Raw genomic sequence first — 17,101 nt, forward strand, 5'->3', positions numbered from 1 at the left:
ACTCCATTTGTTAGGAAATGGAAAGACTTGGAAAAAAATTATATTAAGTGAAGTAAGCCGGGCCCAAAGAAACATAGGTCCCATGGTTTCCTTAATTTGCAATAACTAGTATATGTCTGAGACAAGCAGAAAAGGTCAGATAAGTTGATGTTAGGTGAAATGAACCCTAAGATAAGTATTCAAATTTTCTTTCTTGCAATTGTTTCTAACATATTTCTAACATATTTGCTTTGTATGTCCCTCTATAACCCTTCCTTTCATTGTATTTGATGTTGGCATAATTTGTGGGGGGGAAGGGCAAAAACAAATAATTTAAATAGGGATACAGGTGGACCCATTGCAACAATGAGATGTACAAGTAATTATGTCAAAAGACAAAGGAGGAGGCAACAATGCTTTATAAGAAATGTATTCATTATCTTGCCCATGTAATTGTAACCCCTCTGTATGGTATTTTCACAATAAAAAATATTATTAAAAAAAAACAGCTCATGACTGCAATCCTAACTATTTAGGGAGCTGAGATCTGAGGATTGAAGTTCAAAGTCAGCCCCAGGCAGGAAAGTCCATGAAACTCATCTCCAACAAACCACCAGAAAACTGGAAGTGGCACTATGGCTCAAGTGTTAGAGTGCTCGCCTTGAGCTAAGGAGCTGAGGGACAGCGCCCAGGCCCAGAGTTCAAGCCCCATGACCGACCAAAAAATAAATAATAAATAAAAATATTTGAATATGTTAAATTCCAAAGTAAAGATCCTTGGTTATGGTTATGATGACTTTTAAAACTTATTATGCTTTTCCTCAGTTTTATCCACAAAAACATTTAAAAATTTATACTACAGGGCTGGGAAGGTGGCTCAGTGGTAGAGTGCTTACCTTGCATACATAAGGCCCTGGGTTCAATTCCTCAGCACCACATAAGCAGAAAAAGCTGGAAGTGGCACTGTGGCTCAAATGGTAGAGCCCTAGTCTTGAGCTGAAGAGCTGAGGGACAGCACCCAGGCCCAGAGTTCAGGCCCAGGGCTGACCAAAAAAAAAAAATTATACTACATTATTCATTGTGTTTTGCCTAAGCTATAAAAAATAAGCTATTTTTTTTGGGGGGGGTCTGGTTGTAGGGCCTGAACTCTGGGCCTGGGCGCTATTCCTCAGCTCTTCAGCTCAAGGCTAGCGCTCTCCTCTTGAGCCACAGCGCCACTTCCTTCTTTTTTCTTTTTGCTTATGTGGTGCTGAGGAATAGAACCCAGGGCCTCAGGCATGCAAGGCAAGCACTCTACCACTGAGCTACCTTCCCAGCCCAAATAAGCTATTTTTAAAAAAAGATTAATACTACAGTAATAGTAACATGAATTTATTGTTTTTCTATTACGAGCTAAAATACAAGTACATCATCAAATTGTATTTGTAACTTCTTTGCAAACCATTACTTTCCCCCTCAGTCCTCACATTAGTAGTTTCTTTTTTTTGTGTGCTGGTCCTGGAGCTTGAACTCAGGGCCTTTTTGCTCAAGGCTAGTGCTCTACCACTTGAGCCACAGCATGCCCCTTTTGGCTTTATTGAAGATAAGTCTCACAGAATTTTCTGCCTGGGCTGGCTTTGAACTGTGATCCTCAGATCTCAGCCTCCTGAATAGTTAGGATTACTGTAAGGGTATGACTGACCAGCAGCTGGCTTAGTACTTTCTTTTTATATTGTTGGTCATGGGGCTTGAACTCAGGGCCTGAGTGCTGTCCCTGAGCTCTTTTGCTCAAGGCTAGTGCTCTACCACTTTGAGCCGCAGCACCACTTCTTGTTTTTTTGGTGGTTAATTGAAGATAAGAGTGTCACAGACTTTCCTACGTGACCGTGATCCTCTTATCTCAGCCTCCTGAGTAGCTAAAATTGTAGGTGTGAGCCACTGGCGCCCAGCTAGAAAGTATGTTTTTTAAAAAATGAATTGTCAAGATCTAGATACCAGTGGTCATGCCTATAATTGTAGCTACTTAGGAGGCTGAGTTCTGAGGATTGCAATTTGAAGCCAGCAGGAAAGTCCATGAGACTACCTACTGTGCCCCTTACCCCATCCCCCAAAAAAGGGTAGAAGTAGAACTATGGCCCAACTGATAGAGTACCAGCCTTGAGGGGAAAACTGAGGCACAATACCAAGTCTCTGAGTTTAAGCCCCAGTACTAGTACCAAGAAAAATTGTCAAGAATGAGTTTGGGTAAGGGAAAAGAAATAAGGAATAACTGCACATTTCCTTTTTGAGTAATTGTGTGGGAGCTAAGTCCATTAACAAGGCTCACAAATATTGGAGAAGAAACACCTTTGAAGGGAAAGATGGTAAACTATTCAGAAACAGTAAATCCGTGTCTAAAAGATGTTTCTTTCCTTCCCTTTTTCTTGTCTTGTAGTTACTGAGAGATGTAACTGAACTGCAGATCTTTGGTGAAATATCTTTCAACAAGTCTCTATATGAGGGACTGAATGCAGAAAACCATAGAACTAAGGTAATCTTACCCTGGCTGGTTTCTGAGTGGTGCCCTGGGAAAACTGTCCACCTTTGGGGATTCTGTACAGAAAACCATTTTCTTATTACTTCTGATCTTTCTGCTCTGTGACGTTGAGCTGCTCCCATAATTTCCCAACATTGAAATGAGGCAATTGGATTAGAGATGTGAACTGAAGAGCTCTCCTTGAAATAAGGAGGCTGGAATCAACACCAATATATTCTTCCACTTGGGAATAGGGTGACTTTGAAAAATACTTAGGAAATATTCTATTTCTGGCTGGGAATGTGGCTTAGTGGTAGAGTGCTTGTCTAGCACGCATGAAGCCCTGAGTTTAATTCCTCAATGCCACATAAACAGAAAAAGCTGGAAGTGGTGCTGTGGCTCAAGTGGTAGAGCTCTAGCCTTGAGCAAAAGAAGCTCAGAAACAGTTCTCAGGCCCTGAGTTCAGCCCCAGGACTGGCAAAAAAAAAAAAAAGGAAATGTTTTTTTTTGTGCTGGTACTGGGGCTGGAACTCAGGGCCTGGGTGCTGTCCCTTAGCTTTTATCACTCAAGGTTGGGACTCCACCAAGCAAAATAGAAGTATCTCATTATTGCACTGTCTTGAATTAAAAAGAAAAAAAGTATAGTATTATTAAATCCAATTATTACAGGAAAATAATGGTTTCTTCACTTTCCCTGTCTCCACACCTCCAGTTCCCTTTCCAAAGGGAATTACTCTGATTGCTTCTTATATGTATATTCTTAACTTATTTAGATATTTTCCCCACTTACTGAAGCTTCATTTCTGTAGTATAGATTCCCTTCTTTAAGTTCATTGTCATAATAAGCAAAATAACTAAGTACTTCCTGCCAGTAAGCACCTGACTTGCAATGAATCTATAAATATGAATGGCTGTACACTCAGTTGCATTTTAGTCACAAGTAAGGGGAAAATACAGTAAATTTCCAGTGTTTATCGGAGATAAGAGTCTCATGGACTTTCCTGCCTGGGCTGGCTTTGAACCTCGATCCTCAGATCTCAGCCTCCTGAGTAGCTAGGATTACAGGAGTGAGCCTTCGGTGCCCAGCTTTAGGTGTTTTTTTGTTTTTTTTTTTGTTTTGTTTTGTTTTTTAATGCTGGTACTGCTTGAACTCAATCCTTGCTCTCACTTGGTGGTTTTCACTCACTGTTAGCATTGAATCACACATCCATTTCTGGCTTTTTTTGCTGATTAATTGGAGATAAGCTCTTGGATTTGTTGATCCGGGCTGGCCTGGAACCAGTATTCTCAGATTCCAGCCTCCTGAATAGCTAGGATTATAGGCAGGTGCCACTGGTCCCTGGCAGGCAGGGAAATCTTGATTGCCCTCTACACATACCTCCTGCCCTGCCCCCTTGCAGTATGCTCTGGCCACATCTGGGTCCCAGTAGAAAAGCACATTCCGATGTTTTCTAGCCAAGCCCAGAGAGAACTGACAGAGCCAGAGGAAAATGAATGACGTCTAGGGAGAAGCCCACAGGTATCAGCCACACAGGGACAGAACTTTGAATGTCTTGTTTCCCAGGAATATATCTTCTTAGATGATAAAGAGCCAACCAGTACCTGTCACATTTTCCCCTTGGGGAAGATATATTTCCAAAGACCTTCAGGGTTTGTGCATGATTTAAAAAAAAAGTCTGTCAATGGAGGGGGTAGCAATGTTCAAGAGGAAGTGTACTCATTACCTCACTCATGTAACTGTAACCCCCTGTATAGTATCTTTACAATAATAAAAAAAAAAAGTCTGTCAGTGGACACCAGTAGCTCGTGGCTACAGTGCCTATAATCATAGCTATTCAAGAGAAAAAAATCTAACTGGGTGTCAGTGGCTCATGCCTGTAATCCTAGCTACTCAGAAGGCTGAGATCTGAGGATCGAGGTTCAAAGCCAGCCCAGGCAGGAAAGTCCCTGAGACTCTGATCTCCATTAAACCACTAGAAAACTGGAAGTGGCACTGTGGCTCAAATGGTAGAGTGCTCGCCTTGAGCTGAAGAGTGCAGGAACAGCGCCCAGGCCCAGAGTTCAAGCCCCACAACTGACAAATGAAAAAGAGAGAGAAAAAAAATCTAAGAATCCCAGTTCAAAGCCAGACCAAGCTGACAAATCTTCAATACTCTTACTGTTTTTGTTTCTTTTTGTTGTTGTTGTTTTTGCTTTACTAGTTCTGGGGCTTGAACTCAGGGTTTGGGCACTGTCTCTGAGCTTCTTTTGCTCAAGGCTGGCACTCTACCACTTGAGCCACAGCACCACTCCTGGCTTTTTCTGTTTATGTGATACTGAGGAATCAAACCCAGGGCTTCATGCATGCTAGGCAAGCACTCTACCACTGAGTCACATTCCCAGCCTAAGACTATTGCTTTTTGCCAGCAAAGTGAAAGCTTGAAGTCCAGAGTTCAAACCCCAGTAAAAGCATAAAAAACAAAATAAAAACTCTTTCAGATTTAAGTTGATAGCATCTGGAGATTGTTTAAGTAAGTCACTGCTTTGAAGCTAATGATAATGGGGCTCAAGGACATAGAAGACACAGCTGGGTGTAGAATCCTGTCTTTGTTGCCAACGGACCATCTTTCAGACTGTCAAAGCATCTTTCTCACAAGGTCGCACTCTCCTGACAAGTTAGCTTTTCTGGATAAGATAAACTATTTTGGTCATTAGATGATTTTAGATGACTCAAAATGCTGCATAAAGCAAATGTGCCATTTTTTTTTTGCTCCAGTGTCCTCATTCTTGATCAATATACAGTACGTTGCCAAGGTCTCATATTTTGCTCTTTAAAATAATGTGGAATTTTTTTCCTCTTCACCCGAGTTATCAAGCAATCTTTTTGCCTTGTCTAGATCACTGTCATCTTCCTGAACAGTGAAGAGCCTCCTTCTTTGCTTCTGATCATTGGCAGCAGTGTTGGTGGCCTTCTGGTTTTGTTGGTGATTGTAGCCATCCTGTTCAAGGTCAGTTCTCTTTTTCATAGGGTAAGAAAGGACTGGGCTATGGGATTAGGCCCAGCACCCTCTAATTGACCAACTTTGAACCTAGAGAAGCTATTCTAGGCTTGCGGCCACTTTTCTCTCTTGCTTTAACCACAGTACCGTGCTTTAGGCAAAACAGAGCTGCTTAAAACAGGTCTGATTGGCATTCCCGTCTTAAAATTCTTTCCCTGTCTTCTCCTATTCCAATGCCCAAACTATTTTATTGCTATTCTAGACCCTCTATTCTTTGGCCTCTGCTCCTCTGTGTTCCCAAGTCTTGCTTTTTCTTCCAGCCCAGTTGAACAGTGCCTTAAGGTCATGTCTCTTCTGGAGCATTGGCTACTCTCCTTCCCAGGGTGCCTGTCCCCACTTTTCACTTTGCTCTCATTCATTCTTCCTTGAAAACCGAGCCTGGAGACATCTGGATCCTCCTAGTTGGGTTATGTGCTTGTCCTGTCAGCCTTCCAACTGTGGCAGTTGTCACATGGCATAGTATTACTGCCCTTCTTCCTGGATTCTGAGTTCTGGTGGTAGGAGGTCCTGCTTGAACTCATTCTGTCCTGGCAGGGCAGGCTGCTTTGAGTACTCTTACATGAACAGGATTAGATCTAGTAGTGCTAGAAATCTATGACTTTGCAGAATGAGTTCAGCGGAAAGGGCTTAAGCGCTCTGGGTGTCCAGAGGGAGGTGGGAGGTTTAGGAGGAGCACCAGGAAATGTAGCCATGAAGAAGGATCTGGAAGGACTGATGTTCAGGGAGAGATTCAAAGGAGGTCGGAAGGAGAGTCTGAAAGCAGAGGATGCTGGGGCTATTTAGGCAGCAAGCAGATTGATTGTTTTGTAAAAACAGATGGATATTTTAGGTCTGTAATTGTGCTTTCTCTTCCCTTGTTTCAGTGTGGCTTTTTTAAAAGAAAATACCAACGTCAGAACTTGGAGAGCATGAGAGCCCAGCTGAAATCAGACAGTGTGCTTGCTGAAGAAAATTAGAACTTGCTTTCTCATCTACTGGGAGAGAATACCAACCAGTCTCCACACTTCTAGAAACTTGGAACTTCAACTACATTTCTATACAGTGATCTAGAGAAGCACCAAATGAATAGTATTGTTTTTGACTACACGTTGTCTCCAAAGTCTCTTTGTATTCTAAAAAAAAAGGAAACTTGAGGAACATTAGTATTAAAGTTAGTTTTCTTTGTTTTTACTGTGCAAATATTCTTTATGATTTATAGTAAAATTGGTATCTCATAGATCAGGTTTTCTTTCTTTTTTAAATAATACCAGGTGGTTTACATCTATAATCCTAGCTACTCAGGAGATCTGAGGATTGCATTTAGAAGCCACCCTGGCCAGAAGTGGAGCTGTGATTCAAGTGGTAGAGCTCTAGCCTTGAGCAAAAAACCCCAGCAACTCAGGAATAGTGCCCAGACCCTGAGTTCAAGCCTCAGGATTGGTGCGTGCGCGCGCGCATGCGTGCGCGCACTCACACACACACACACACACACACACTAATAATAATATGTTGAAAATGAACTATAGGGCTGGGAAGGTGGCTCAGTGGTAGAGTGCTTGCCTTGCATGCCTGAGGCCCTGGGTTCAATTCCTCAGCACCACATAAGCAAAAAGAAAAAAGCCAGAAGTGGCGCTGTGGCTCAAGTGGTAGAGCGCTAGCCTTGAGCTGAAGAGCTGAGGGACAGCGCCCAGGCCCAGAGTTCAGGCCCCATGACTGGACCCCCCCCCCAAAAAAATGAACTATATAACGTGGGTGGAGATGGGAGGGAAAAACAGAGTGAAGGAAGGGGTGTTATTGTCCAAAAAAGAAATGTACTCATTACCTGATTTATGAAACTATAACCCCTTTATATATCATCTTTATAATAACAATAAAATTTATTTTAAAAAATAAAAATAAGGCTGGGCACTGGTAGCTACTCAGGAGGCTGAGATCTGAGGATCATGGTTCTGCCTGGGCAGAAAAGACTGTAAGACTCTTGTCTCTAATACACTATCAGAAAACCGGAAGTGGCACTGTGGCTCAAGTGGTAGAGCACTAACTAACCTTGAGCTGAAGAGCTGAGCGTCAGCCCCCAGGCCCAGAGTTCAAGCCCCATGACCGACCAAAAAAAAAATAAGTATGCTGGGTGCTGGTGACTTATGCCTGTAATTCTAGCTACTCACGAAGCTGAGATCTGAGGATTGCAGTTCAAAGCCAGCCCAAGTAGGAAAGTCTGTGAGATGCTTATCTCCATTTAACCACCAGAAAATGCAAGTGGTGCAGTGGCTCAAGTGGTAGAGGTAGAGCACTAGCCTTGTGCTGAAGCCCAGGCCCAGAGTTCAAGCCCTATGACCAACAAAAAATAAAAATAAGTAAAGTAAGAGTATTGCTGGCTAGCAGTGGCTCATGCCAGTTAATTCTAGCTACACAGGAGGCTGAGCTCTGCAGAAAAGTCTGTGAAACACTTATCTCCAGTTAAACATCCCCCTTGTCAGAAGTGGGACTGTGGCTCAAGTGGTGGACTACTAGCCTTGAACAAAAAAGCTCAGGGACAGATCTCAGGTCCAGAGTTTAAGCCCCTGGGTCAGCACACACACATACAAATATATATTGATTATAGTATCTCAGATAAATCCTAATATTTTTTTCAGCTTTCTAAACGAAACTCTTTTCAATGTATGTGGGTGGGGTGTGTGTATGTGTGCATGTGCATTGAGGCTGAGGCTTGAACTCAGAGCCTTGTCTTTCTGTTGAGAATAGTGAGATCTGAGGTTAAGGCTAGAGTTCCAAGGTCAGAGGAATCACCCCCGGTCTATTTGGTTGGCCAACATATCTGTTCCATTTGGTGGGTGATTGTTTGTGATTTCTGCATGTAGCAAAAGGCTGCTAGCCTAACAGGAATTAAGACACTGAGGTTTGCAGGAAGTTTACCTCCTAATCAAAGAACTGACTGACTTATGCTCAATAATGCTGTGACTTCCAGGTCATGGTTTCTGACTTGTGTGTGTCACAGATCCTTTTGATAGTTTAGCAACTCTATCTTTAGTCTTTTTTCCCCAAAATTTTATTAACATGTTCAAATATAGAAAAGTTGAATTGTACAGTGAATATCTGTATATTTAACTCCTTTTACTTACTGTAGTAATCTTTTACTCTGCTGGATTTATTACTTATTTTCTCATCTATCCAACAACTTATTTAAAAAAATAACAGTTTGGGCTGGGAATGTAGTTTAGTGGTAGAGTGCATGCATAGCATGCATGACGCCCTGGGTTTGATTCCTTAGTACCACTTAAACAGAAAAAGCCAAAAGTGATGCTGTGGCTCAAGTGGTACAGTGCTAGCCAGCACAAGAAGCTCAGGGACAGTGCCCAGGTCTTGAGTTCAAGCCCCAGGACTGGGGGAACATCTATCTGTCTATCATCTATCTATCTATCTATCTATCTATCTATCTATCTATCTATCTATCTATCTATCTATCTATCTATCTATCTATCATCTGTTTGCTGTGTGCCAGGGACTCACGCCTGTAATCCTAGCTACTCAGGAGGCTGAGATATGAGGATCTTGGTTCAAAGTTAGCCTGGACAGGAAACTCTGAGAGACTTTTATCTCCAATTAACCCCCAGAAAATCAGAAGTGGAGCCATGGCTCAAAGTGATAGAGTGCAAACCTGGAGCAAAAGAGCTCAGGGAAGGGTGGGAATGTGGCTTAGTGGTAGAGTGTTTGCCTAGCATGCATGAAGCCCTGGGTTTGATTCCTCAGTACCACATACACAGAAAAAGCCAAAAGTGGCACTGTGGCTCAAGTGGTAGAGTACTAGCCATGAGAAAAGGCAGCTCAGAGAGAGTGCCCAGGCCCTGAGTTCAAGCCCCAGGACTGGCAAGAAGAAATATAAAAGAGCTTAGAGACAATGCCCGGGCCCAGTTCAAGCCCTACAACCAAAAAAAGATATATCCATATATATATATGTTTGAGCCGGATACTAGTGACTCATAACCTGTAATCCTAGCTACTCAGGAGTCTGAGATCTGAGGATCAGAGTTTGAAGTCAGCCCAGATAGGAAAGTGTAGGAAATTTTTACCTTCAAGTAACTACAAAAAGCTGGTATTGGAGCTGTGACTCAAGTGGCCAAGTTCTAGTCTTGAGCACAAAAGCTTAGGGACAGTGCCCAGCAACAGTGCCCTGAGTTCATCCCCGAGGACTGGTACACCGCCATTTTTTTTAAATGCTGGTATTGGAGCTTGAACTCAGGGCCAGAGCATTCTCCCTTAGCTTTTTTCCTCAAGGCAGGTGCTCTAGCCACAGCTCCTCTTCCAGCTTTTTGCTAGTTAATTGGAGATAAGAGTCTCCGATTTGTCTTCTAGGACTATCTTTCAATCATGATCCTCAGATCTCACCCTCCTGAGTAGCTAGGATTACAGGCTTCAGCCAGCAATGCCCAGCCAGTTCCATGTTTTATATGAAGATTCCATGCTCATTCTTCCACTTCAGTCCTGTGACCTAAGGGCAGGAGGAGGTGTAAGAAGAGCATCCAGATCAGGTGCAAGAGATCCACTGGGAGCTGGAGAACAATGGATTCTTTTCTAATTTCTGTCCCACATCCACAGTAGTGGTTTTGATTGCCTCATTTGAATCTTTATCCATTTTAGGACCCAATGAACTGGAATTGAACTCTTAACTATTTTTGTTGATGTTGTTTGTTGGGTTTGATTTTGATCAGTGCTGAGGATGGAACTTGGAGCCTTGCACATGTTAGGCAAGTGTTCTACCACTGGGCTACAGCTACACCTTCAGGTCATGTGTTATTGAGACAGGGGCTCACTTATGTAGCTTGGGATGGCTTTGAGCTTGAGATCCTTCATCCACTTCCCAAGTTCTGGGAATTACTGCCCTGCCTGGCTAAACTTTATTGTCTTTAATTTTGGTAACCAAGAGTTTCCTTAGATTTGATATTGGGAATTAAGTAATAAATGCAACCCATCAATTGAGATTACTCATGACTACAGGATATTCCCCACAGAAAGGATTTTTTTCTTCCCTGCTGGCTGTGTTTAACAACATTAATAATGGATCAGTAATATCTATTAATGGAATATGTTAGTGATAGCAGGACTGCACAGAGTGACTTTAAGGCCCTTGGCAAAGAGCCTTTCCCATTTTTTCCCTTTCAGACCTTTCCCATGCTTGGCTGCCTCCTGAGATACACAGGACTCTGAAGGAGCCTTTAAATCTACCTCCTGGTCCTCTCTCTCCCTTGGAGTGGGAAATAAGAGTTGACTATCTCTAAGTGACATCTGAACTTTCCATTTCAAGAACAGTATTATTTTGTGGGATTTATGTTTTCTCTATTTTGTTTCCTTTAATGTCATGGAGACAGTTACTTCAGATGGTGAGCCTCTTAGACTAAGAGAAGACTTGAGTGGAACAGGAAGCTCATGTATCTTTGGAGACTAAGTGCCCTCTCCAAGGGGCAGATGGAAATCAGTTATTGCTGTTAGCCAGTCTTTTGCAGCCACCCACCCATTACAGGTGTCATTCCCCTTGTGTACCCTTTCTGCTCATCCTCTAGTGGGAACATTTCTAGAGTATGAGGAAATGTTTCTGCATTGGAAGTCTCTTCCAATGTGCCATTCTTTCTAGTCTGTAGAATTCACAAAGGATCTCAAATAGTGTATTCCTTAGAAAGACAAATTCAAAGTTCAGCAAATACAACACCAGAAAATGGGTACTCGGAAGAAGTTGGGTGAGGTCAAGGGGAAAAGGGTAGATGAATGAAGAGGAGAAGAGGGGGGAAATGCAGACCAAAATCCAATGTATATCCTACAAAATTAAGAAGAGTGAGGGAAGGGGTGGTAGAAGGATGGGTGAGAATGTTAAAAGGGGTGACATTGTGTTCATAAACTGTTAAATGGCAACTCCTATGTACAACTACCTAACGATGATAATAATAAAAGCAAGAAAAAGAGAAAGGCATGAGAAAAGGCTGGAATCAGCGACAAGAGTTGGGAAGCCTCCACTGTGTGTGTGTGTGCTGATTCTGGGGCTTGAATTTAGAGCCTGGGTGTTGTCCTCAAGCTCTTTTGCTCAAAGGTAGCACTCTACTACTATGAGCCAGAGCTCCACTTCTGGTGGTTAATTGGAGATAAAGGTCTCAAGGACTTTCCTGCCTGGGCTGGCTTTGAACCACGATCCTCAGATCTCAGCCTCCTGAGTAACTCTGACTACAGGTGTGAGCCATAGAGCCCAGCTGTCCCTGAGCTCTTTTTTTCATAAGGCTAGAACTCTACCACTTGAACCACAACTCCACTTCTGGCTTTTTAGGTTATTGGAGATAAGAGTTTCACAGGCTTTCCTGCCTGGGCTGGCTTTGAACCCAGGTTATCAGGTCTCAGTTTCCTGAGTAGCTTGGATTACAGGTGTGAGCCATTAGCACCCTACTCCACTGTAGGGTTTTTTTGTTTTGTTTTAGTCGGTCATGGGGCTTGAACTCTGGGCCTGGGTGCTGTCCTTGAGCTCTTCAGTTCAAGGTGAGTGCTCTACCACTTGAGCCACAGCACCACTTCTGGTTTTCTGGTGGTTAATTGGAGATAAAAGTCTCATGGACTTTCCTGCCTGGGCTGGCACTGAACCATAATCCTCAGATCTCAGCCTCCTGAGTAGCTAGGATCACAGGCATGAGCCACCAGTGCCCGACTTACCACTGTGGTTTTAAATGGAGAATTTCCCAAGACCCAAAATGGAGCTAAATGTTCTCAGGAGCAGATCCAAACCACACAGAACAATAGGCTTGAACATAAGGCAAGCCTTAGGAACAAAGGAGATGATATAAAGAGAAAAAGGCCCTTTAGAAATTGTTTAGGGGCTGGGAAGGTGGCTCAGTGGTAGAGTGCTTGCCTCCTTGCATGCATGAGGCCCTGGGTTTGATTCTTCAGCACCACATAAGCAGAAAAAGCTGGAAGTGGCACTGTGGCTCAAGTGGTAGAGTGCTAGCCTTGAGCTGAGGAGCTAAAGGACAGCACACCCAGAGTTCAGGCCCCACAACTGACAAAAAAAAAAAGGAAAAAAGAAAAAAAGAAAGAAATTATGTCTAAGCTGGGCATGAGTGCTATTCAGGAGGCTGAGATATGAGGGTTAAAGCTAGCTAGGGCAGAAAAATCCACGAGACTCTTATCTCCAATTAACCCCCAAAAGTCAGAAGTATTGCTCAAGTGATAGACCATCAGCCTCACACAGAAAAGCTAAGGGACGGTGCCAAGGCCCTGAGTTCAAGCCTCAGTAAGCAATCCACTTTGATAGAAAAGATACTTTTTCTCACAACACACATGGATACAAGAAATTCATATTTAAGCCGGGCGCCAGTGGCTCACGCCTGTAATCCTAGCTACTCAGGAGGCTGAGATCTGAGGATCGTTGTTCAAAGCCAGCTGGGGCAGGAAAGTCCATGAGACTCTTATCTCCAATAAACCACCAGAAAACCGGAAGTGGCACTGTGGCTTAAGTGGTAGAGTGCTTGCCTTGAGCTGAAGAGCACGGGACAGCGCCTAAGCCCAAAGTTCAAGCCCCACAACTGACAAAAAAAAAAAAAAATCATGTTTAACTCTTCATCACTTCATTGAATATAACTTAAAGCATCCAACTGGCTGAGGACGGTGAAGCTGAGAGTGGTTCACACTACTAAGCCTACCCTCCACTTCAGGTGACAGTGCTCACTATGATGAGGCAGTGGTAGGTACTTAGCAGGGGAGGTGGGGTCTTTGACAACTTTGTGCAGCCCTGACTCCTGATCCCAAGTGTGACATGGAAGGTAAACACTGGGTGCTTAGCATGTTGCAGTGGTGCTCCTAAGCCACTAGGCAGTGGGTCCTCTCCCCAAGGTGTCTGTTCTTTCCACTGATCCCTGCAGGCACTGTTTCCCTCCCAGAAGTGCTGCATAACTTCTTAGGAGAACAGTGTCCGTGGGACCCTGGCCCTGGCAGTGGCCTATAATGTCACATTAAATGACACACTAAATGGCCTCCAGAAGAGGCCATGATCACTAGAGGACAGAGCCTGAGAGCCCCAGTGAAGGCCCAGGAGACTGACTGGTAGAGCTTTTCAGCAATAGAAAGTGGGCTTTGCTCTGACCTTTCTGGATAGTTCAGAGCGAGTCTGGTGAGGCCATGTAGAAACAGTAAAGCAGCTCAGAGCAGCTGGGCAGATTGCTTGGGCCATAGATCAGCTCACTGAATCCTGTTCTGATAGAGTTGCTTACGAGCAGCACAGTTACATGCTTTGTCTCTTCTGTGAAGTGCTTTGACTAGTGTACTGCAGGCCTGGAGAAATACTCTATGCTAAGATCGAACCAGGGCCTCCTGCATGAGAGGCAAGCTCTCTACCACTGAGCTACCTTCCCAGTCTGATAAGATCATTTTAACGGGGCAGCACAAGGCTTCCTAGAATTAAGCATCAGGCAGCAGCAGAGGGTGTACCTTAGTAGCAGGAACATAACATGTTTCTCACACAACAAAAGAAAACTGGCAGGCAATTTGTGTGTGTGTGTGTGTGCTAGTAATGGGGCTTGAGTAACTCAGGACCTGGGCACTGTTTCTTAGCTTTTCCACTCAAGGTTGACACTCTACCACTTGAGCCACAGCTCTACTTCCAGTTGTTATTGGTTAGTGGAAATAGTCTCAGGGACTTTCCTTCCCAGGCTGGCCTCGAACCTTAGATCTCATCTTCCTGAGTAGTTAGGATTCCAGAGCCTAGGCTAAAATTACCTGACCCCCTTTTTTTGTGCTGGGGCAGGGTCCTGAACTTAGAGCTTGGGTGCTGTCTCTCAGCTTTTACATTCGAGGCTAGTGCTCTACCACTTGAGCCACAGCTCCACTTCTTGCCTTTTTGGTGCTTAATTGGAAATAAGAATCTTACAGGCTTTCCTGCCTGGGCTGCTTTGAACAATGATCCTCAGATCTTAGTAGCTAAGATTACTGACATGAGCCTTAGTAGTTTCCTTAGTAGCTAAGATTACAGGCATGAGCCACTGGAACCTGTTTTAAAGCTACCATTTTTTAAAGGCTTAAATGTAATTAAAAAAATGAGTAAAACATGCTAAGTTCAAATAGCTATGCTATACAGGTAAATATGAAGAACCTGTTAATGTTTAAAATGACTTTAAAATAATTAAAATTTAAAAATTAGCTATTTTAAAATTATAGATCCAATTAATTTAACAAATGAAACCACAGTAGAAAGAGAAGCCCAGAGACAGAGAGAGAGGTTGGGGGTGTTGAGTTCAGGACTTGGGCACAGCCCTTGAGCTTCATTTGCTTAAGGCTAGCACTCTACCACTTGAGTCACAACTCCATTTCTGTTTTGTTTGGTAATTTAATGGAGATAAGAGTCTCACAGACTTTCTTGCCCAGCCTAGCTTCAAACCACAATCCTCACATCTTAACCTCCTGGGTAGCTAGGATTACAGGCGTGAGTCACAAGCACCAGAGAAGATTTATTTTAAGGAATAAATTTGACATGTCAGAATATGACAAAAATGAACAAACAAAAACAATAGAGCCAGGCACTGGTGGCTCACACCTGTAATCCTAGTTACTCTTCAGGCTGAGATCTCAGAATTGTGGTTCTAAGTTACCCTGGGTAGGAAAGTCTGTGAGACTCTTTATCTCCAATTAACCTCCAAAAGGCTGAAAGTGGAGATGTGGCTCAAGTGCTAGCCTTGAGCAAAAATCTCAGGGACAGCTCCCAGTCCCTGAATGCAAGAGCTAGTACTGTAAAACCCAATAAATTGACAGTTGTAAAATATATGAATGATTTTTGAGCATTAAAAAAACAAGTTGGGGCTGGGAAGGTGGCTCAGTAGTAGACCGCTTGCCTTGCATGCCTGAGGCCCTGGGTTCGATTCCTCAGCACCACATAAGCAAAAAGAAAAAAGCCGGAAGTGGCGCTATGGCTCAAGTGGTAGAGCGCTAGCCTTGAGCTGAAGAGCTGAGGGACAGTGCCCGGGCCCAGAGTTTAGGCCCCACAACCGGACCCAAAAAAATAAATAATTTAAAAACAAAACAAAACTAGTCAAGCTGGGTGCTGGTGGCTCACACCTGTAATCCTAGCTACTCAGGAGCCTGAGATCTAAGGATCACAGTTCAAAGCCATCTCATACAGAAAAGTCCATGAGACTCTTGTCTCCAATAAACTACTCAGGAAAAGCCAAAAGTGGGGCTGTGGCTCAAGTGGCAGAACGTTAGCCTTGAACACAAAGAGACTCAGAGACAGTGTCCAGGCCCTAAGTTGAAGTCCCAGGACCAGCAAAAGAAAAGAAAAAGGCACATTTGACAGGCAACCAAGGACTGTGAGTGTGCCTGATAGCTTGTGTAGTGAGGGCCTGAGTTTGCACAGGCAGCAAGAACAATCTGTAAGCCTTGGAGATCTGAGACAGGACTGATCAAGGAAAATGAGGCATGGGCAACAGTATCCAGGAATTCAGAGATGGACACTGTATTAATAGCTTTATTAAAAGCACATAAGCAGTATTTGATTTAAACCTTATATACTTTCATAAGCTGCAACATCTTATAGATAGTAAAAGAAGAAAAAGAGCAGCTCTCTCCCTCTGACCTTTCTTGCTTGTCCAAAATAATTAAAAATGGAGCAAAGTTTTCTTAAACTTATCCCAGGAGGAGGATGTGGAGAGATGAAGAAAGGATACTTGGGGAAATGATACATCTTGGCCCAAAATGTATTTGAAAATATGTGTCTTAGGAGAGAAAAATGGACACTTGTCTTGAAAGGAGTGTGTGGCAGAATTCGTCCTTTGTTTGAAGGGATATTCAGACATCTATGATCCAGAATTAGAGAGCAGGCCAACCTTGAAATCTCTGGGCCCAGTTGATAAAACTGTCTAACAAGAATGAAGAAATAAATAAAGAATAAAAGAAAAAGAAAAAGAATGAAGAAATGCACCAGGTCTGGGAATGTGGCTTAGTGGTAGAGTGCTTGCCTACCATGCATGAGTCCTCAGTACCACATAAACAGAAAAAGAAGTGGCACTGTGGCTCAAGTGGTAGAGCGCTAGCCTTGAACATAAGAAGCTAGGGACAGTGCCCAGGCCCTGAGTTCAAGCCCCAGGATTGGAAGCAAACACACACACACACACACAACTAGCTCTACCACTTGACACACACACTCACACACACATAAACACACACACACACACACAACTAGCTCTACCACTTGAGCCACAGCTCCACTTCCTAATTCTTGCTAGGCCTGGCTTCAAACTGCAGTCCTCAGACCCCAGCTTCCAGAGTAGTTAGGATTGTAGGCGTAGCCATGAGCGCTCGGCTTGGGAAAGCTCTTTGCTCTCTATCCCCTATTCCCTTCCGCTTCCCCCGCTCTATGTCTCCCCATCCCCGTGCCTCGGTTTCCCCATCTATTCAATGGGGGGCTCCCTTCTGCGATGTGCTTGGGAGAAGAGATAGGGCGCGGGAGGGTGCCTCGGAGAGGGCCCTTGACTCTTCCACGTCCTCCCTCCGCCGGCGACGGCAGTGCAGCCGCGCAGCGCGGTCCTCAGCCGGCCCTGGGCGTCCTCACCGGCCGGGGGCGCGGGACCGGCCCAGCGGGTCACTGTGTCCGCGG

General features: G+C 43.8%; 1 protein-coding gene across 1 annotated transcript in view; it reads left to right on the forward strand.

Annotated features, from left to right (window-relative positions):
* The window catches only part of Itgae (integrin, alpha E (antigen CD103, human mucosal lymphocyte antigen 1; alpha polypeptide)), a 55,250-nt gene extending 48,569 nt beyond the window's left edge, over window positions 1-6,681 (forward strand). The window contains exons 27-29 of the mRNA XM_013013157.1: window positions 2,393-2,488; window positions 5,350-5,460; window positions 6,375-6,681. Coding sequence (XP_012868611.1) covers window positions 2,393-2,488; window positions 5,350-5,460; window positions 6,375-6,467 — 300 coding nt within the window. The 3' untranslated portion in view covers window positions 6,468-6,681. The remainder of the gene's footprint in view (window positions 1-2,392; window positions 2,489-5,349; window positions 5,461-6,374) is intronic.
* The last annotated feature ends 10,420 nt before the right edge of the window (window positions 6,682-17,101 follow it).

This window comes from Dipodomys ordii, unplaced genomic scaffold, assembly GCF_000151885.1.
Source record: "Dipodomys ordii isolate 6190 unplaced genomic scaffold, Dord_2.0 Scaffold19, whole genome shotgun sequence".
Taxonomy (NCBI): domain Eukaryota; kingdom Metazoa; phylum Chordata; class Mammalia; order Rodentia; family Heteromyidae; genus Dipodomys; species Dipodomys ordii.